The following is a 21,416-nucleotide window of genomic DNA, read 5'->3' as shown; positions in this document are numbered from 1 at the left end:
CTCTTAAATCAAACTGTGCAGGAGCTGCAGTTTAGTCCAGAGTGCGGCTCAATGTGTCGTCCTTGTGAGCACTGGATTAAACACAGCGAGAGACCAAATGGCACCGAGCTGGACATGTGAACATGTAGCTCCCCTGCCGCTCTGATAATACGACACACCTGAGAGCACGTGACCACTTGTTTAACACTGGATAAAAACGACAAACTTACTTTTATATATATATATTTTTTTACATACCTTATTTTACATGTATCAACCTCAAACCGGTTTGAACAACATTTTTAAAAAGGAGCAGTAGATTAATAGTTTCCTTGTGATTTGTCTACTTTTTGGGGGCTGTTCAAATAACACGTCCATAATATGAAAACTGAAGGTTTGTCGTTCAGACTCATAAGGGTCCCACCCACGCTTCAGTTTCCCCATCCCTTCACCCGTCCCGCTCCACATCGACCAAACGGTGCACTGTGGTACTCATTACTACGGCGTCCGTTTGCTCCCGTCAATCTGTCAAGTCGTCCAGGCAGAAAACTAAACCTTTTTGTTGTCGTCGTAGTCGTCTATATTGAACAGTTAAGCTCTCCCATCCCATAATTAACCAGCAACCTAATCAATTGTATCGGTCAGCTGGATCAGGATGTCCTACTGATCTTTATTGTTGTAAGTGGCTTGAGGAAAAAACAGAATGAACCAGCATGAAGCTGGTGGCTGGTGTAAATGTCCCAATGAGATGGTAAATCTGTAAAGAGCCCGACAGCGGTAGTCATCCACACTCCCACCCCGCCTCCCCTAAAACCCACCCACCCGTTCCTCTCCACCAAAACCAAGTTCCTGGGTATATTCAGTCCAACAAAACAGCCATTTTACAGCGGTAGTCATTTACTGCACTCATATCTTCCCCTCCCTCCTCCCTCCCTCCCCCATCTAGTAATCCCTCCTTCCCTCCCGAGCCCTAGCTGCTGGGTACAGAAGCCCAGGGTGAAAACAGTCCAAATATGTCAGCCATTTTACAGCACGACACATTTATTGCTCTTCTTTCCGCGGCGGGCCTGCAGTGCTGCCCTGGTGGCCATCTCGAACACCTCCCGCACGCCGTCCTTGGTCTTAGCGGAGCACTCCATGTAACCGAAAGCCGCAATTCTGCCGGCCATGTCCCGGCCCTCCTCTGACTTCACCGGCTCCTATTGGACGAAGAGAAAACCAGGAAGTTGGTTGAGGAAACCATTCATTGGTCCGTTTAATCTTCTCAAGTCTAGAAAGTACTAACTGTTGAAAATGTTAACATATCTGTAAATAAATAAATAAATAAATAAAGTAAACGCAAACATTAAAGTACCTGCTTCATCTTGGCCAGCTCTCGACGTGTGTGCTCATCATTGCGCAGATCTTTTTTGTTTCCAACCAGGATAATGGGAACGTTAGGACAGAAGTGTTTGACCTCTGGGGTCCACTTCTCAGGAATGTTTTCTGTGAAGGAAAAACAACAACAAAAAATAAGGAAGCAATAATCATTGACCATTTTATTTTGTATGGGCATGTCTGAGAGAATTTTGGTTGTCACTCTTAAAGTCCCAATCGAAGTGATGGATCTTCATTGTATATATTTTTCCCAGGTGTGCGATAAACTTTCTAGTGACAGAGCCCACCAAAACTCAATTAAAAAGGAAAAGAACAATAAAACAAGTTTCCAGTGCTGTGTGTACTACACTAAGCCCATTATTTTTTTTTATCTAGTTGTGCCTCTCTGGAAATGCTAAAAACTACTTAAAGAATTTCACAAACATATGTAAAAGCTGTTACTATGTCTAGTTACAAACCACATTGGAAAACTGGCAATGAAACCACCACACATAATATATTTGATGGCACAGCAAATGGCCTTATCTTTAAATATGTTAAAGTGAAATTACGAGAAGCCGGCATTGATTAGACATTTACAAAGTAATAGAATTCAAAATGTAAGTCACTGTAAAAATAATTCTGCTTCTGAAGACAAAAAATAAAAATCACAAATAGCCTCCATATCTCAACTGAGCATCAAGTACGAGGGGAAAGAAATCTGCAGCAGTTTGGTCAGCAAAACCAGCTTTACACAGAGACGTAATGTCTGAAGAATGGTCATGTGACACAATGTGAAAATACACGCTATGGCACAATAAGCCTTTGTTTTGTTACATCTGTAACTTCTCTGTATAATTCATGCCTGGTTCTTTAATTGTCTGCAGCTTTTAGCACCTTATTTGATGCAAATGCATTTCCATGTGATCACAGAAGTGCTGTTCATAATCAGGACAGGAAGGCATGACGTGTTGTTTTGCAGCCGGCTGTATGCCAGAGCATCACAGATCGCCTGTCTCATTTGTTTGTGTAGGTGTGTCAGCCTAAATGTAAGCAGTTCCGTGGTTTTAAGAGACACAACTCGATGAACACACCATTTACAGGCCCCAGAAATAACTTATGAAATCGGAAAGATAGGGGGGTGGGTGGGTGGGGGATCTGGTGTCACGCATGCCTGTATGTGGTTTGTACTCACCCAAGCTGTCGGGGCTGTCTATGGAGAAGCACATCAGGATGACGTCAGTGTCTGGATAGGAGAGAGGTCTCAGTCTGTCATAGTCCTCTTGACCCGCAGTATCCCAGAGCGCCAACTCCACCTGACATGCGCATTGAGGGTGAGGTGAAGGACAGTGGAAGGAGAGAGGAAGAACAAAAAGGGAGGGGGAGAAGTTAATACACCATGTCCCTCCTGATCAGCATAGCTTTTACACTAAAGTCAGTAAGTAAAAGGAGATAATAAATGAGGACTGAAGCTAACCGCATCCTGACCAAAACCATAAAAAAGGACAGATTCATTTGTAATACTCCCTGTAAATAACTGAATACATCATAAGAGCAAAACTATTAGTAAAAGCAATTATAAGTTCCTGGCTTTGCTGGTAAAATGTTCCAAAAAAAGGGTTTATTTATACAGGATTTTTTAATTAACCGTTGCAAGCCTTTTAAAAGAAATTAAACCTGTCCAAGTGTCTAATTTAAATACAACCACCCGCACCCCAATTCTGGATTTGTTCATTTCCAATGAACACTCTGGCACAAGGGATGAACAGTACAAAATGTGACAGTGCCGTATAAAAAAACTCTCCGAGCCAGCAGAAACTAAATCGAGAAAGGAAGCCAGATTTGGAAAAATGTGACACTTGACAAGAAGTAGCCCGAGTTCTCCTCAGCAGCACAGAGGGTGAGAAATCAAACAGCCAATAAAGACTTAGCGTCTCCACAACCTCATTAACCTGGAATGAAGTCAGGACATGTGGGTGTGTGTGACCGATGTGTTGGGCTGGGCGGTGCAGTTATCCAGAGAGGAACCTGGCTGGAAGTCACTCTCCAGAGGCGATATCCTTATAGTTTCTGAGTCACAGTGGATGTTTAGTATGGAAAACAGTCCTAAGCCTACAATGTGCCGGTTCTGGGGGCTGTGAAAGGTTTGTGCGAATCAGGAATGAACTCTATCGTCAATTTGTCCATCTGTATCCACATAAGATGTGTATGCATTTCTCTCCAAGAAAATCAGTTGACAGCATTTTAGATTAAACGCAGTCTCAAACAGCCTTAGACCTGACCAGACTGAGCAGATGACTGCTGCAATGTGAGGGAAGATGTGAAAACGGAAAAGTGCATATCTATCAACACTTGCTCACTTGGCCCTGAGGGTGGAATTAAAGCATCGAGTGGGATTAAGCATCCAGAGAATAAAATAAGTCTGATACAGGCACAAAGAAACACACAGAGACTAAGTGGCCGGATGCGTTGTGACAGTAAGGGACACCAAATAGACTCAATAGTGTCTATAAAAAATCTATTCATCAAAAAAACAGTAACTTCACAAGAATGTGTCTCAGGTTTGGATCAATCTTAAATGGTTACGACCGTAACATAAAATGTTCATGAAAGTATTTTCATATAAAAATTATTACCAGAAACAAAACTAATACATCAGGAAAAAAAGGAACTAATCACGGCGAGCAATATGATAAAGCCAGAGCAACAAATAAAAAGAAATAAACCATCGACCCCGAATCACTGTGATTGCCTCACCTGTTTGCCATCCACCTCGATGTCGGCCACGTAGTTCTCGAACACGGTGGGGACGTAGACCTCGGGGAACTGGTCCTTGCTGAAGACGATCAGAAGGCAGGTCTTGCCACAAGCTCCATCCCCGACTATCACCAGCTTCTTACGGATGGCTGCCATCCCTGGAGGAAGACACATAGAAGGAGGTGGTTATGATCAACAAAACGCAAGAAAAAGCATGACAATACAAAGAGTGTTACAGCAACAGCAAATCTTATGTAAAAAAATATGCAGGGAGATTCATGGTCCAGCCTTCTAGACGCAGATACCTGACCGTGCTACATTGTTAACAAAGTATGTGGAAATCAGCAGGACGAGAGCTAGTTACGTTAGCAGCACCGGAGCTAACAACTAACATACGCATAACGCAATGTTTTTATCAATCCACAAAAGGTGCACACACACGGGTGTAGACTAACTTAGTCTCTCACACACACACAGTTTCTCAGGGGCTACGAGATGATTAATGAAATCTGAAGCAAAGAAAAAAAAATGACCGATATGTAATGGTCTTTGTTTCTGATTCATCTGCCTGTGCAGGTATCAACGTCTAAATCTAATGAACACAACGATTCTTAGTTTTAGATGATTATACACAAATTAAAACATTTATGAATCTAATATATTTCAAATATGTTAATAAATCCCTGAATCCTACACGCCATTCATTTAAATAAGGCAATCAAATCAGAAGGTCCTCCTAATCGCCAAATATAAATATTATAAATCATTCTACAATGGGGAAATGTGTTAAGATTGCACCAACTTTCTGAGCACAACCCCTGCACGCAGCGGATACACAACATACCGGTGTCAACACAAACACATTACGGCACACACAAGGGCTACATGGAAGTCAAATGTCGCAGAGGTTCCAGTAATTCAGGACAACGAAAGACCCAATAGATGTGTCAGTGTTGGTGTGAGAAAAAGCGCTTGGCCAACAGAGTTAAGGGAAGTCGGGGCAAATGAGCCACGTAGCCTCGTGTCATTGGCTGAGAGCATCTTGGATCACTCTATATTAGGAAATGCCATTTTACAGAAAGTGACAAACACATTACATTCACTCTGTTGTACAACCACAAGAAGTATGACAACATTTCACCATTGAATCGGAACTAAGTAGACATTAAATGCACCTCCTGTGCCATGGTAGCACTGCCGCAGACAACTTTTGTACTAATGCGGTACTTGTACTGTGTACCGCACAAGGGCAACCAAACCCCATATAGACAGGATAATAATAAATCATATCCCAGACGGGTTATTTCCTCGCGTCAATCACGGTTCTCTACCTGTCTGCTATCACCATCACAGTGAGTCAGCTGTAGGCGTGATAGAGGGCAAACTCCCGACACCTCTCCTGCGCTTACAGGATTCATCAAGCTGGGCTGCAGTTTTAAACTGCAGTGTTTATAGGGGCGTTTCATCCACAGTGAGGTTCAATTCCCTTCCTGCTCAATGACCAGATACCTGTGATAACAAGGGGTTCAAGTGTTCACATGTTCCTGGAAAAAAAGTTTGCACTGCCAAAATTAAATCTTGAATGCGCTATGCATGAGAAGATGGTATATTGCTCCAGTCCGTCTCACTTCCTCTTCAAATGTTCCCCATATTGTCCATTCAGCAGTTTGTATACAACATTTTCAGTAACCGTGACCTGTCTATATTTTCATCATCGTCTGTCTGCATATTCGTTTACAGTCATTTTCCGATGAAACCTCCCCCCAGTCCTTTTCTGAACCACATCTTGACCGTAACACATTAGGATAAAAGCCGATTATAAAACAGAGTAAAGCACTCTAATGCTGGTCAATTTTTGCCCCCTCTTAGTCGTTTTCCCCCAATTACTTTCTGACCCTAAAACACACCAAAGCACAGTGAGGTGCTGCATGCAGTCTAAAAATGATAGATGAAAACTCAAAGTAGGACAGCAGTGTCAAAAAAGATTAGACCATTCACTACATGACTTAAAAGAAAAAGGAAAAGACAAAAATGGGGGCAGCCATAGCCTCGAGGTGACTGTATGGTCGATGCTTGAAACGTTTGACCAGAGGGTGAACCGGGTAAATAACAATGTGCCCTCCTTTCAACAAATACGGTCTAGGTGCCTATAAGCAATTAATTTAAAAATATTTTTTATTGCAGCTAATCAGACAACAGGGGTCTTAAAATCAGTAATATTACAAAGCAGCATCTAGGTATCACTGACAGACTAAAAGTGATCTATAATTAAGTAGTTAGAATTTAAACCTTGTCCTGGCTTAAAAGAAATGCAGGAAACACTCAACAGGGGCACAATGAAAACAAAACTCAACAACAGGAGGGGCACATTGTGAATAAGAAGGCAACACAACAGGAAAATCTCCATTAGCAGTGGAGACTGTTGTGTCTGAACCCTGAACGGCCTGAACTCTTGTCCCGTGCCACAAATATCTAACATTACAGTGGTGGTTTCTTTTGTCGCACTGCATTAAATAGGTTATGCTGAAGGTCAGTTACAAAAAATTGAGTGCACGTCTGGTACTGTCCTGATCAATTATAATCTTGGGTAACCATAAAGACCAGGCTACATGTGCAAATCTCTGCCCCACCTTTGTACCGCTAACAAGACAGTATGAGAGGAAATTAAGAGATGGACAAACAACAGATCAGAGAAAAGATGAAGGATAAGAACAGGATAAAATTAACAGAGTAAAATAGACCCAGAGAGGAGACAGGGAACACTCCTGTAATAAATAGTCAATGGAAATAGAATGAAGCTCTTCCTGCCTTTTTTGTGATTCACTTAAATCAACGGACTTTCCCAACAGGAATGTTTGATTCACGCTACACACACAGACAAAACACAGTACTGATTGGACTCCTTTTCACAAACTGCTCGACAAAGCAGCTCATCCCACTCTCCTTAGCTACTTAATGGAGTAAGTCACACAATTATTTAATCAAACAAAGACATTTGATAGGTCTTGTCCTTCAATCTCATGGTTTGTTTTTTCAGTATCCTGTCATTCAAAACAGCCATTATTTTTCAGGTCTGCCAGTCAAACCCACTCGCGCACACAACCAGACTTCACCATCAATGCAAAACTATTCAGTGGCGTTTTTGGAAATGTGAAATGTTCATTCTGCATTGCTTTCTGTTTCACAGCTTTAAATGTATTAATAAAATGGTTTGTGTGTGCTTGATGATTCATCAGGATGTCCTTTAGAAAACCCCACACAGGCAACAGTTGCATCAAAAGGCTTGGGTGTGTATGTGTGTGTGTCTTTATGCCAGGAAGTACCCCACGCAGTCTTCAGTGAGGAAAATTAGGCCCTAACTTATGGTTAACGGACTGCAAACTGATGAATATTTTAGTTTCTGATAGAAACATGGCAGGTGTTTGACCTCTGCACCCTGACATGCATGTTTGTGTGGGGGCAAAAAAATAAGCTTAACCCATTACTGTGAAGAGAATGGGCATAATGAAACAATACAGTGGTAAAACAAATACACACATCTCTCTCTCAATTGTGTCTAATTTGATGGCTTCATGCAACAATTTGTGTAACGACAACTACAACATGCATGTGCTCAAGTCAGGGATCCTGAATTTGTAGTTAACCAGATAAATCATACTGCATAAGAAAAATTGTCATTAAGATCCACCTGATAATGTGATAATCAAAACCAGGCCCCAAACAGATTCTTGTTAATATGCACCATTTCATAATACTGACTATAATCCTTATCAAAACAAAAAAAGTCAATAGTTTAAATAAGTGGACTATTAAGATTATAACGAGCTACTGCTTCACAGACCTACTGATAAGAATCCCCAATTGTCATTTTAAATGCCTCCTTTGCGGTGGCACTATTAAACATTTTCAGGATTAGCATTTGAACAATTAAAAAAAACATCATGCCACATTTAGTACAAGAGGAAGTCTTCACCATGAGCAAAAACATGATTAAGATTTATGAATTAGCTAATTAATTACATTGGCTATCATTCCGGCACTGATATATTATTTGTTATAAATTGGGACGAATACAATCTTAGTTAACAGTATGGGTATGTAACATCTGCAGGGGAAAACAAAGATAGTATAGTGTCTGCGATTTTATTTATCGATGCATAGCATACAAAAAATCTTTACTGTTGCCACCCAGTTAAATAAAAAAATAAAAACTGAAAACAAAAAAGTATCTGCTCGACAAGCATGTGCATTACTGCTACCCCCCTAAACTTAAGATGTACCGGTGCATGAAAACAACACCAACCCAGAAGATGGTCACATCAATAATAACCGTGTCAATCATAAGATAGTGACAGATCATTGTGTCAGCATCACCCGGCACCAGCGAGGTGGCGACATATTCTCCTCTCAGATGGCAGGTTGGTAAATTTACTGGCGCGTCTCTTGCCCGCCAGAGCTCCCAGTGTTCAGTCAAACATTGTTTTTAAACCAGTTCGCCACTGGGTGGGTCACCAGAAAAATGGCGTCATCACAGAGGCAACAGATGGCCAGTGTGTCCGCAGTGCAAAAACGGGTGGGTGGCCCCGATCCAAACTAACCACCAACACCCACATACAGACTCCTCAGAGGGGCCGAGCCTGCTGAGCACACAACCTCCACGGTCCAGGAGGAAACCGTAAAGTAATCACAAGAGTGCTCTACGATCACCGTTTTAATAATACACAATATAAGAAAATACAAATAATATGTGGAAATAAATTAGTGTCTTTTTTCTTTATAGTTAGAGGCATGTCACCGGGAAAATACACGTCCAACATTAACACGTAAACTAGCGTTACCTCGAGTTGGTCAGCCGGGCTAATTCAGGAAAACGGCCTCATTGTTTGGCTCCGGCCGGCTCGCCGACCGAGGCCGGTCTTTGCGGCGACATTTCTAAGCGTCACTTAAGTTTTCCGCAGTTCACCAACAGCCTTTAGTGCCGTCTGGGCGAGGCGTTTTGCTCTCTGGAGATCATACACCCAGAATACGGTAGTTTTCTGTGTGTGTGGCAAAGTGCGGAAGCGGCGCTGAGGTGGTTGGAGGGGGGAGCTAACGTTAGCTAACCGCGCTAGCACGGCCTCTCGAAGCTCCGGGTAACTTTTAAAATCCCCCAGTCAGCGTCTAAACATAACAATACGCGATAAGCAGCACGTCATACCGACCCGGTGTTCCGTGAAGTAGTTTACCTGCAGTTTGTATGGCTTGCAGTCGTATTTTTCAGTGTTTCCCGGTGCAGAGTCGCGGACCAGTCGAGCGGCTCGCTGCTTCCTCACGTCTCTATCTAATACAATGAATTACTTCACGGGAGCGCGCCGCGAGGGTTTGTAGTTTGTAGCTGGGGGGAGGGGAGGAGGAAGGGTGACGGGCACGAGCCGAAGAGCCACACCTGCGCGGGCACGTGGTGAACAAGCGCTCGGAGGAGTTACCGGCTCTTCAACCGTTTGGAAACGTGTAACTCACGTCGAGCTGTGTCTTCAACGTGACGTTTTCACAACCGGGTTCAAGGTTAACAGGAGAAGATTCCGTTGAAACGAACCAAGACAATGGATTAATTATTTATGAATTATCTATTTCTAGTTAATTGAGCCCATTACAGCGTTTACAAAACTGAAGCTGGAAGTTTCTCTCGAAGTGATAGTCGTACGTACTGCCCCACCTGGCGGATAGTTTTTGTAACTACATAACCCAGAGACACAGAGGGCTAAGCATGTCACATGTTAAGAGATTATTAATACATTAAAAATGATCAGACTTTGATTAAATCACTGCTTGTATATACTTTATACACACTTAATACTGTATAGTACAGTATAAAGTTAGTCTTAACACTTAGGTGCCCTTTGACTTGAGAAGGGTCAGATGCAGAGAAGAATTTCCCCAAGGGGATTAATAAAAGTGCATGTTTCTTTCTTACTTTCTTACTAGTGTCAACCCTCTCAATTATTTTGTAATACTGTGGCAGTCTCTAGTGCAACAGTGTCAGAAAGTTTAAAATGGGACACTCTATAGAGGCTGACTCATGTGATAGCTGGTAATCCATAAATAAACAGGAAAGTGTGTGTAAAATCAAACCACAAAACAGAGTGTCTCCTTCAAATTACAAGTATATTGGCATTTCCCTTCATAGACTAATTGAGTAGGACTTGTGGTTGTGGTGGGATGTTTGAGGTCAAACCACCGAGCCACCACGCAGCCCAGTGTATGATTAACAATCACATTTACACTCGACAGCAGGATAGCAAGCACCACAAACAGTAACGCAACAAAGGGACTGAAACGCTGGTTTTCATTTTATACAATCGTCTTTTATTTCATATACAGATAAAGGAATATCTGAAAACTAAAACAGAAAAGTCTGTGCAACTGCCACAATGCTGAGAGACTTTTATTAGTATGAATAAGATCTGTTGGTGAAAAAGTCAGGTCAGATAAGGAAAATAAAATCAATGAAGATGTCTTCATTTTATTTTTTAAAACAAACCATTGCCGTCTCATCTGTAACTCTACGAAGCGAACTGCTTTTCATGAAATGTGTTGCCTGCCTGGCTAAAATGTGAAGCCACTGGTTGTGGAAAACCAAACGATGGTTGATGTCGTCACGTCATTTTCGACCTGACGCTGCGATTGATTTGTACTTGCAAATGAAGATGTGGCAAATATTCAACTTTAAATTTCTTCCCCTGATTCCATTAAAATTCAATTAATTTCAGTTGACACAAAGACCACCGTCCACTCTGATAGGAAACCAAATGGGGGAATCCAATCGTTTGGGTGAAGCACCTGCTGAGGGCTAAAAGCAGTACACCTGCCTGTGTGGCGTGACTTTGATAATGACGAGATATGGGTGGACTAGGTGAAACACTTATGAACAGTTTATGGAGCCATAATGCTATTCAGAGCAACCAGTTGCCTAATTATGGACCAAAAAAAGGGCTCGTCCGCTGATGAGCAACACCATTTATTATCCTTGGCATCACCGACTGTAAAATGTCATTATTCACACAGGTGGTGCGTGTGTCATTCTTTTCTTCACTAGCAGGATGTTTGCAGTCAGAAAAATATAAATACAGAGAGAAAAATAACTAAACAAAAGAAAACAGGGATGGAGAGGTTTGGTCAGACTGGATCTTGTGGGGTTATTCCACAACTCGCTCTTGCCAGCCAAAAAGTGCAGCTTCACGTTTACCTTCAACAGACTGCTCGCTGACCGTCTGTAGCTACTTTGTGCACTGGTTTAGATATTTTTGGGACACTCCCATGAATGCTTTTGACAGCAGAAAGGCGGGTTGAGGGTTCAGATATCTGACGACACTCTGAAGTTTGATTTGACATAATTCATAAAAGAATACGACGCAAATATCTTCTCGTCAAAAGAATAAGAGCACGGTGAAATGAGCAGGAGGAGGGAAACACAGGACAGAACACACAGAACTTCATCGCTCTCATATGGCTTATCACTTCCTACACATAAAACATTTCCATCTGGTGAACAGAGACCGTTAATCAAAGAGTCCGAACTGAAAACATGTTTCGTTTGCATGTTGCCGTACATAACATAAGGAGTCGGGTGTTACATACCCGTGGGCTGGAAATCTACAAGGACAAAGTTGAAGGTCATCGCAAGTTTGAATATCAGACTGCTAATGTTTCCCAGGAGCATTTGTCACTAAATTGGTGACATGATCGATTGTTTCGTCATCACATGGCGTCGTTTGACCAAAAGGCCAATCTTGTGACACTCTTCCTCAAAACTCTCAAATTACGACGGCGCCGCAGCGGGCTAAAAAGTTTACACAGGATGTCTCAGAGAAAAGCGCAAGCTGATCAATAATCAAAACTCTTGAAAACTCAACATCTTTTTTCTCCATTTGACTTGTTCCACCAGAACGTACGCACACACAATATTCACATGGCATTTATGGGATATGAAGTACAGTCGTTGATAAAACTGTAAACTTGCCGGGTCTTTGCTCACATTTCCAAAATCCTCCGAAAATCCCTTCTGGGATAGTGGGCGACAGATGGCACGGTTAAGCCGCTCCGTCTTTTGTTACATTTGATTAGTTTTCAAATTTAGAGTCTGTCAATTCAGTCAGTGACAAATATAACTGATCAGCGCCGCGAGATTCTTCTTCACACAACAAATGTCAGATGATTGAACATGGAAAACAGCATTAATTTAAATTGGAATTAAACATCTAATATCTTAATTCAAACATGTGTAGTTTATAGATTTTAATCTCTTTTTTCTATGTGTCTTAGGGACCCAGCCGAGGTAAATGAGTAATCTAAACCAAAACGGCAGTGCTCATCAATCAGCTGTTTTTCGTTTTTCCAATACGGTTTGTGGAATAAAACCAACGAAGATGCAACAGCAGTCGGACCACAAACGACCTGCAGCATAATCTACTGGGATTTTTCATTTGGAAACCCTTTCAAGCTGAATATCACACGTTTAAAAACTTCCTACAGCTGACATTACGTTGGCTGACATTACGACGGCTGACATCACTCATTGGCTACTCTGAATTCACACGCACAGGTGAGAATTTGGGGATTCAATGATTCGACCACAACTGGATGCAAAAAGGAACAAATCAAAAATGTTCGGCACTAGTGCTGCTTGGCATCGTGAGTGAAGAAATGAAAGACGTTACAAGTGCAAAGGATGAGACTGGGAAACATTTTCCTGGCTGATCACTGATCAATACAGGCGTCTGTGGAGTTAATGTTTATCCTCACAAGTCTGAGATATGAATCAGAATCAGAGCAGACTTTGACGTAGCATAAATACAAACTATGAATCTGCAAAAACAAAAAAAAACAACAGCTTTGTATTTGTGATGGTGCCGAATGACTAACAAAAACCATGACAGAGTGACTTCTCTGCATCACATGCACCCAGATAATTGAACAGCTTTTCCTGATTCATGTATCGTTTCAGATCCAAGTAGGTGTAAAAGGATACAGGATGATGCTCCTGGAGCAGTATTAGTATTAACCAGGAGTAGTATTGACCTACAAAACAGAATCAGTTTGTTGTAACTCGTAGAACAAGGATCATCATCCACAAATCAGTGTGCATGAATGCCATGGGGCGGGTGGGGGAGGGGTTTAGTCATCAACAGACCCAGAAAAACCCTAACCCTAACCATAAAAACATAATTGTTCTCCATTTAAAGATAAATGGGGATAAAAATATAAGTGGGTACACGATCCATTTCTCTGCCTAAATGTTGTTCGAGAGACAAATGAAAATAGTGCGTAAAACTCTCTTCACCCGGCACCTCTTCAAAAATCTTTTAGTTTTCTATCACAGTTCATCAGCAGGAGGGACCTGCAGCAGCTTCTGTTCTCTGGTCCAGCACCTCGGCTAAGTTGTCACACTTCCTCCTTCACACACCTGGTTAAATATCAACAACTAAAAGCACCAGTCACTTTCAGTCGTATTTCATCAAGAATTCAGCGTGAGTCTCCGCCCGTCACCGACGGCTTTCTTGTGGCTGCTCTGAAAAAGACTGTAAAAAAATTGTACTATAGGACACCCATTTTGTTATTTATTTAGAAAGCAGGAGAAAGCGACACATGACGGGTGGGACCAACCTCCATGAGTTGGGATCAAGTCTGGGAAAAACAGAATTTTTGGTTGAACTGGCGTCCGGTCGTTATGCAGGAAGGGAGAGAAGAGCCGAGTGTTCAGTGTGTCCAACTACACAGAGTGTCTGAACTGAGAGCGCTGGACAGTTGGCGCCCCCTTTTGGCCTTTGTGATGACATTGACAGTGTGTTTGTAGGGGCACGGACGTGTGTGCGTGTGTGTGTCTGAGTGTGTGTCTGTCTGTGTGTGTGTGTGTGTGTGTGTGTGTGTACTGGTCAAACATGTTGCCTGTGTTTCCGTGTGCGATATCGGGCGTATACCTACTCACTGAGCATATTTGTATACTTGTCGACAGACGCCGAGTACACCAGTACACCTGCCAGTGACACCCAACAGATCGTGCCTTTCCGTGTACGCGCATTCATTTTTGTTACGACCTAGACGGGGCGTCCTCGAAGCTGATGATGCTGGACTCCGGGTGCTGCGCTCCGCCTGTGGACAGCCCTCCGCTGCTTTGGGACATCGAGGACGAGGAGGTGGAGGAGAGCGAGGCGCCGACAGGCCCCCCTGGTGGTCTCGGCGTGGAGGAGGACGCGCTTGGGAGGAGCAGCTGTGTGTCGGTTCGGACCTCGTCTTCATCCTCGTCTTCCTCATCGTCCATGCTGGGCCAGGCGGTCTGGTCCTCCACGCGCTTCAGACGCTCGTTCAGAGCTTTGAGGGCCAGTTGTCTGAAAGAAAGAAAGAAAGAAAGAAAGAAAGAGAGAAATATGGATAATTTATCCCAGAATGATGCATAGCGGCATCCCTTGTATGGCGCATACAAGGGATGCCCGATTGTGGTTGTAGCTGTAGAAAACTAGTAAAGAAAGAGAGAAAGAACTGTCAAGACAACTAAAGTAAATAACCCCTCATCAGTTAAACAAACAAAGTTCTGACACGTGCAGTGCACAGGGTAGGAAAAAGTGCAGCATTGGAGCAGTTTTGGAGGTTCAGTGCCTTCAGTTGGTTCAGGGCAGATATATTGTAATGCAACACATGAAGTAGTGTCCAGATATCTGCAAAGTTCCTGACTTTATTTAAGGCAGTGTTGGTACACATTTAAGATACTTTTGGTAAAATGGTCATTTTTCCTCTAAGAACAAAATCCGGTACCTGTGAATGTTAGTACACTGTAATTAGCCTGTCCAATCACTTTCCTTCAGCCCAAATGTAATGACTGGAAAGGAAACCTGCCTGTCTGCGGTCTCGTTGTTCATGACCGGAGTGTTTCACAAGCTGCTAGCTTGACAACTGCGAGGATTAACAGCAGCTATGTTCATAGTTTATGATTACAATGCTAATTTTGGGCGAGGGGTTTCCCTAGGGAGGTCTGAAGAGTCTGTTACGAACATGGCAACTTTCTTGCTAGATTTAGCAACTTTTGGAGCTAGTGTTGCTCGCTACTTGAGTTAGTAACACTGGGCTGGGATTTTTCAGATTAACCTTTTTATTTACCGTACTCTTGCTGGTTTCTCATTAGAAACCCAAGCTTAAGACTTAAAAAAAAATCATAAAACAAACAAATATTTTTTAAACAGACTTATTTGCAGATACTGTCTTTTAATACATGGATCAGAAAAACAGGCAATTTTTCTAAATTAATTGTGTCATTTTTGGAATGAAATGTATCATTTATTGATTAAATCTCCCCATTTATACTGGAGGTTTATTCCCTTTTCAGCAGATAGCAGACCGCAGCTAATCAAAATAAAGCATTTACAGAAGCCTTAGCTTCATTCAGTTGGCAGCTATATTTAACACATTTCACGAGTCCAACGAGTAGCAATACACAAACAAACATAATCAAGTTCAACCAGTTTCTGGATAAAAATGCAATAATACTTGTTCGCTAACTGTGCCGCTGCTTAACATGGGAAACTGTGTGACTGTTTATGTTAGCGCAGCTGTGTGTGTGTGTGTGTTTGAGTGTGTATGTGTCCACTAGACAATAGAACAGGAGGAAAAACTAACCTCCGACAGCTTGAGAGTGATGTAGAGGCGAGTCGTGAGCTGATATATAACGGGGACGCTGGAGAGTCTAACGCCGTGCCGTCTGACACAGTTTTTGTTTGTTTTTTCTACCGTATTCACATTTTGACATACTTTTTTTTTTTTTTAAGTGTGTAGTTAAGTTTATTCTACGTACATAGCCATTTTTCTCTGTTTTCTATTGCAACGTTTTGTCTTGCCTTTGTTGGCTTACCTGTTGCGCCTGCTCTCCACTGCTGCCGTCTACTTCCTGGACAACAAGTTGGCTAGCTGACACTCTCTCGCTAGCTGGTGGTTTTCGAGAGGCCAGCCGGCTCCCTGCTGATACTCCTGTCCAAACTACTGCTCTCAGGCGCGTTGTCTGGATGGTCTCTCCACTGTCATGTTCTGATCACCTGCCTGCTGTGGATTATCTTGACGTGCCTGTCGCCTCACCTGCTCTCCACGGCTACAGTCTACACCCTGGACAGCTAGCTGGCTGACCAGTCAGCACATTGTTGATTTGATAACTGACAATGATCTGGACGTTCTCTGTTTAACCGAAGCATGGCAAAACCAACAGGACTACTTTTTATTGGACCGGGCCACACCCCCAAGATGTTCATGCATAGGAATAGCAACCTAACCCTGCTAACCCCTACTCCACACCCTTCACCTGCTAACCCCTGCTCCATACCCTCAACTACACGACTCACTTCGTTGAAGCTTCTCCAGTTTGTTTTGTTTGCTCTATTATCTTTTTATTTTTAATTTTCTTCTGTTTGTCTCTGCCCTATGTAAAGCGTCTTTGAGTATTTAGAAAAGCGCTATATAAAATTAAAGTATTATAATAATATTATTATAAGTGAGCTGTATGAAGGAACTGTTTAAGAAGTATTACTGTAAAGAGGGCACAGAGGCTCAGCAAAGCTTTCCTAAGTAAATGAAACTAAAAAAACAACCTAGTTTCTGTTTCTTGTCTCTGCCTGGAGTATGAATTTGACCATCTGGATTTCATATAATTCAACAATATTTTGCTGATGAAACATTTTTAAATTATCACAAAAACTTTAGTAGTAAGTATATTATGGTTTTTGAAGACTGTTTTCTCAGCTGCTGACACTTGAAGTCAAAAATAAACTTTAAAACAACAATATTTTGTGTTAATGCTCAATGGTTGAATTGGAGAATATTATTTACTAAGATTTTAATTATTCAAAGCTTCTAAAATAGCTTTTAGACCATTAGGGTAGAATACACCTGATGACTACGTTTTCAACGGAACCATGAATAAATAAAATACCGTTTAAAAGGCGGTGTGACCAACGATAAATATTTAGCTCTTTCTTTGCTCTGACTCACCTCCTCCTCTCTGCGTCTTGTGGGTCGGTCCCTGGCAGGCTGATAGTGATGGAGGAGGGGGCCCCTACGTCATACCGCTTCACCATCTTCCTGCACACCTTCACCTTCACAAGAGCAGCGTGCACCAGGCCCGCCAGCAGCCCCACAACCGGCTGCAGCGCCTCAGGAAAGAAACTGGCGAAGGCAAAATGGTCCGACATGTCCCCGCGGCCCCGGCTGTGTCTCTGGTAGAAGCGCAGGTAGACCCAGCCGGACAGGGCGCCGAAGCTGAAGGCGGCCAGGTCAGCAGAGCTGTCAAGCAGCCCCGACAGGCGCAACAAGGCCAGGAGGAGGAGAACCAAAGCCGGGGCTGCCTTCAGTCTCACCTGTGATTTGAGAGAGGGTAGGCGGGGGGGGGGGGGGGGGGGGGGGGAGAGGGGGGGGGGGTAGACAGCTTTTAGTTCCAGTGAACCGGCGTAATCAGGCAAAGGGACAGCTACCATTTTGCCTGTGGACCACCTTGGCTGCCAGTTCCCACAATTTAGTCAAGTCAGCTGGATTCAGGAATTGGAACAGCAAACAATAGCTGGTTACGTGTCAGGGTGGGAGTCATTTTTTTTTAACATTTACCAGAGTTTTGATAGAGTACATTTCCTGACCTGCTCAGCGGAGATGAAGAGGATTAAAGTCAAGTAACCCAGTTTTCATAACAAGAACAAAAAGCCATCTGGTAGTTTAAAAAATACACACTAGTCATGTGTAGCTAATATGTGCTTTAGTAGAAAAAAAAACTACAGAAGAGCATCAGATTAATTCAAATTGAAAGTGAATCAGACGCCTAAACCAGAGAGCACAAACACAAACCAATCAAACCAGTGAACAGCGGTTAAACCACTGGCTTTTATGGCTTAAGTCCAACAGGAAGATCACTATAATTGACATGTGTGCGCTCCATAGACTGAATAAAACAAGGGTGTGCTCACAAAACAATTAAAGATACTACCACATCACCAAAAAAACCCCTAAATGAACGAAATGATACTTGTATGTAATGAGTAAAAAACAAAACATTATGCCTTTCTAAGATTACAATTACAATTCAAGAATCTGGGAAGTCATCCCATTGAAAAGGCACACTATACACTTTCAAGTCCTGCATTAGATATAAACGAGTTTGTTATTTTAACGGCTTCAGGTTGCAGTGTCCTGTTTGGTGTTTTTCACCAAAGTGTTAGTAAGGGACTTAAAGACACATAACTGGATGCTTTCATGAAAAAAAAACACACACAAAACTACAACCTCAAGGGAAACTGGAAGAAACACTCCTGAACATCAGGGGGAAAAACATCATGGGCTTCACCACACAAGGACTTCCAGCACAAATAAAGCAGCCTTCATTCAATCCAAAAAGTAGGCTGTCGGTTAAGTGTGCATGTTTACAGATTTAACTCTATCGTCCTTATTATGAAAAGCTGTCTTGTCAACTCCCAGTGCCTATGTTTTTAGCTAAAAACATGCAGGACACAGTAGATCCTGTGCTCCATAGACTGACAAAGACACAAATGGCTGATATTGAGTCACACGTTATGTAAATTGAGGCATGAGATCCGTCACTTCTGAAAATTCTGTGTTACTTTAAACTAAACAAAGCCATATCTCCCTGCCCTGGTATTATTCACAGGCTCAGTTGAGCCATTGAGCACCAATGCAGGGGCAGACATTACTTCATGGCGTACGTGAGCCTCACCTGTGGCACCCTGAGCACCGTAGTGTCTCCCATGGTCTGCTTCAGGGCCACCAGGACGCCTCCCAGGAACCCGGCCACTCCGTGGATGCGCACCGCGAACAGGTAGTCCAGGTCGAAGGTGGCCACGTAGGTGAGCAGGTAGGAGAGGCCCGCCAGGAGGCCCGAGGAGACGTTCACCACCGCGAAGAAGATCAGGAGCTCCAGGGCGCCCCACAGGGGCTCCAGCAGGCGCCCGCAGGCCATAACCGTCCCCACGTTGGCCGCCACACCCCAGACGTGCTGCTCCACCACCCCGTGTGTCGCCAGCGTCCACACCCAGAAGTTGGGAGGAAAGAGGTAGCCCGGGGTCACCCCCAGGGCGTACGGGGCGTCGACCGCCCACGACAGCAGGTAGAGGAGAACCACCACAGCGCTGATGCTCTTCACCACCACGCTGGTGCTGGCGAGGGCGGCCAGGAAGTGCTGCCGCGCCACCGGCAGGTAACGATTCATCGTGGTCCCGGATCGGACAACAGATCGGTCGGGTTGTGGCGCAGCAGATGTTGTACGTGTCAGATCAGCGGTGCCAAGAGGAACAGGTGACACCTGTGAGACCCGACAGCGAGAGATTCCACAACTTTCTGTGAGCCTTCATCCGGGATACCGACTGGTTAAAAGGTATCTTTGGTTATCAACACGTCAAAGTCCGCTCCTTTCTATTCAGATGAGGTCACACAACTTTGGGCAGCAGCAGATACGCCTGATGATGCGATAGCCGAGTGAGACCTTTTGAAGCACAACCAGGTGGTGGTGGCACCCACAAATTGCAAATCCTGAAAGAAAAAAAATTGTCCTCCAAGTGCCAACTTCTTGTGAGGGGTCTGGGCGGAGTTAGCTTGTAAACACACGGTAGCTAATGTTAGCTAGTGTCAAAGCTCGAGTTACTGAATAAACTATAACCGCCACAGTGGAGCCGGAGAGATGACGTCTTCGTTTCAATTTAAACGGGGCAGCCAGCGTCCAGTTCCTAGCCGCCCACGGAGCTCCCGTCCGGGTCCCCTGCGCTCTCTCTCGTTATCGGCCCGGTGTCTCCCGGACTAGCCCGCGGATCCCCAGCAGCTAGCAACAGGCCTTCACAACAACGTGAGAGACGTCCGTGAAGCGGCGCCTCTTCGCGGGCAGCTTGCCGGGGTTTCACGCTGCCGCAGCCTCATTCGGTTACGAGCTCGTTCTTCCGTGTTTCAAGAGCAAGTCGCAGGAGAAACTGTTTTTTTTGTTTGTTATCTAAACTGGCACTCCTCCTCCCAGGAACACCTCTGAGCGACTGACCTGCGCTGCCTGTCGTCATCAACAAGCGGTGAACAAACGTCAAGTAACGTAACGTTTCAACCCCAGAGCATTCTGGGAAACCGAGTTTTTTTTTTTTTTTTTTTTATCAAAGAGTGGCACGTAGCTGAGGGTTACGGTCCGCATACTTTATAATACAATAATAGTTTTTTGCTGCCCCATCTTTTAATGTGTTTTTTAATATGTTCAGCACTTTGTGACCTCTTTGTCTGTGTAAATGTGCTCTATAAATACAAATATTATTATGATTATTTTTTCTTTTCCCGTTTTCTCCTTCACAATAAAAGCCGCAGACACATACGCTGGAATACTGTTTCCAATAGAGCTGTTAAAGTAACTCAAAACAATAGTTTACAGGCCTTTTAACCACGCTGACAACTAAAAGTTAAGCTGGGTTAGAACATAATTTATTTGATAGATGATGTTGTGAGTATTATTGAGGTTTAGTATAGGTATAGCGCTGAAGTATATAACGCACCAGGAAAATGAAACACTCAGGGGAAGTACACATTGTTATTCTCTGTGGTAGTTGTACTTCTCTCTCCTGTAGAAATACTGCGTTATTACATTATGTCAGATATTTATTTTTACTTTAGTCTGATAATATTGTCCACAAAAATGGGTAATTTACACATTTAAATCTCCAAACAAGGTTTATTTTTTTCTTTTCTAAGGCAACTTATACTCTGATAAAGACACAAAACAACGCAGACACATTCATTTGAACAATTCGAACTCAATTCACATGTACTAAAAAGACAAACCACAGACAAATGTTGGAACAAAAACACATGGGACAAGGACACCCGACCGCAACCTTCACTCAGTTTACAGAAACAGAAAGATAACCACCTCAAGCGTCACAAAATATTAACACCAAACAACCCGAGATAATATAGTTGCTTTGCTTCGTGGTACATTCTATATGCACTTCCCACAATTAAGCACTCATACAACACTTTTGATGACTCATGCACTCAAGAGATGCCGCCGCAGACACGTCGGACACGCCGCCGCCTGGCTGACCACTGCCGCACGGCTTACCACCGGGTGCCACAAGGGGGAGCTCGGCCTTACTGCTGATTTGTCTCCGTCATTGGTTATTGATAACGCAAAGTACTATATGCTGGTTTAGGAAACATGATCCCTTTTTAAATTCCTAGTCCTGGGTGATCGTCGCGTGAGTATGGCTATTTATAGTCATTGTTGATGGTATAGCCGAGGGTTTCTTGCGCCTGTACTGTAAAATACGAACTCAATGATCGGT

The 21,416-nt window shown here is 43.2% G+C and overlaps 2 protein-coding genes across 3 annotated transcripts; both read right to left on the bottom strand.

The window, feature by feature from the left end:
- Nucleotides 1-920: 920 nt before the first annotated feature.
- On the bottom strand, nucleotides 921-9,450 carry rhoab (ras homolog gene family, member Ab). The gene is made up of 5 exons (XM_068596864.1): nucleotides 9,318-9,450; nucleotides 4,093-4,250; nucleotides 2,531-2,651; nucleotides 1,334-1,464; nucleotides 921-1,178 (listed from the first exon to the last, which is right to left on the bottom strand). The coding sequence occupies exons 2-5, from the start codon at nucleotides 4,246-4,248 to the stop codon at nucleotides 1,005-1,007; spliced, it is 582 nt and encodes a 193-aa protein (XP_068452965.1). The 5' UTR covers nucleotides 4,249-4,250; nucleotides 9,318-9,450; the 3' UTR covers nucleotides 921-1,004.
- Nucleotides 9,451-10,447: 997 nt separating this feature from the next.
- On the bottom strand, nucleotides 10,448-20,156 carry tmem115 (transmembrane protein 115). 2 transcript variants are annotated; one of them, XR_011079567.1, is made up of 4 exons: nucleotides 18,824-20,156; nucleotides 17,098-17,462; nucleotides 15,971-16,234; nucleotides 14,318-14,456 (listed from the first exon to the last, which is right to left on the bottom strand). XR_011079567.1 is itself a non-coding variant. In XM_068597518.1 (3 exons), the coding sequence occupies exons 1-3, from the start codon at nucleotides 19,313-19,315 to the stop codon at nucleotides 14,159-14,161; spliced, it is 1,155 nt and encodes a 384-aa protein (XP_068453619.1). In that variant the 5' UTR covers nucleotides 19,316-20,156; the 3' UTR covers nucleotides 10,448-14,158. The 2 variants fall into 2 exon arrangements, 1 of the variants encoding a protein (XP_068453619.1); XM_068597518.1 differs by lacking the exon at nucleotides 15,971-16,234 and having other exon boundaries at nucleotides 10,448-14,456.
- Nucleotides 20,157-21,416: the final 1,260 nt, after the last annotated feature.

This window comes from Clinocottus analis, unplaced genomic scaffold (assembly GCF_023055335.1).
Source record: "Clinocottus analis isolate CAN_PGR_092001 unplaced genomic scaffold, fCliAna1.0.p SCAF_4, whole genome shotgun sequence".
Lineage (NCBI taxonomy): Eukaryota > Metazoa > Chordata > Actinopteri > Perciformes > Cottidae > Clinocottus > Clinocottus analis.
This window is presented reverse-complemented; position numbering and strand designations above follow the sequence as displayed.

Excerpts from the sequence above, each read along its gene's own strand:
- rhoab (XM_068596864.1), bottom strand. The coding sequence starts at position 4,248 with ATGGCAGCCATCCGTAAGAAGCTGGTGATAGTCGGGGATGGAGCTTGT. Across the intron at positions 1,465-2,530 it reads AGACAGCCCCGACAGCTTGG|AAAACATTCCTGAGAAGTGG; the intron begins GTGAGTACAAAC and ends TTTCCTTCACAG. Across the intron at positions 1,179-1,333 it reads AGCTGGCCAAGATGAAGCAG|GAGCCGGTGAAGTCAGAGGA; the intron begins GTACTTTAATGT and ends TTCGTCCAATAG.
- tmem115 (XM_068597518.1), bottom strand. The coding sequence starts at position 19,315 with ATGAATCGTTACCTGCCGGTGGCGCGGCAGCACTTCCTGGCCGCCCTC. Across the intron at positions 17,463-18,823 it reads CGGTGCTCAGGGTGCCACAG|GTGAGACTGAAGGCAGCCCC; the intron begins GTGAGGCTCACG and ends CTCAAATCACAG. Across the intron at positions 14,457-17,097 it reads CAAGACGCAGAGAGGAGGAG|ACAACTGGCCCTCAAAGCTC; the intron begins GTGAGTCAGAGC and ends TCTTTCTTTCAG.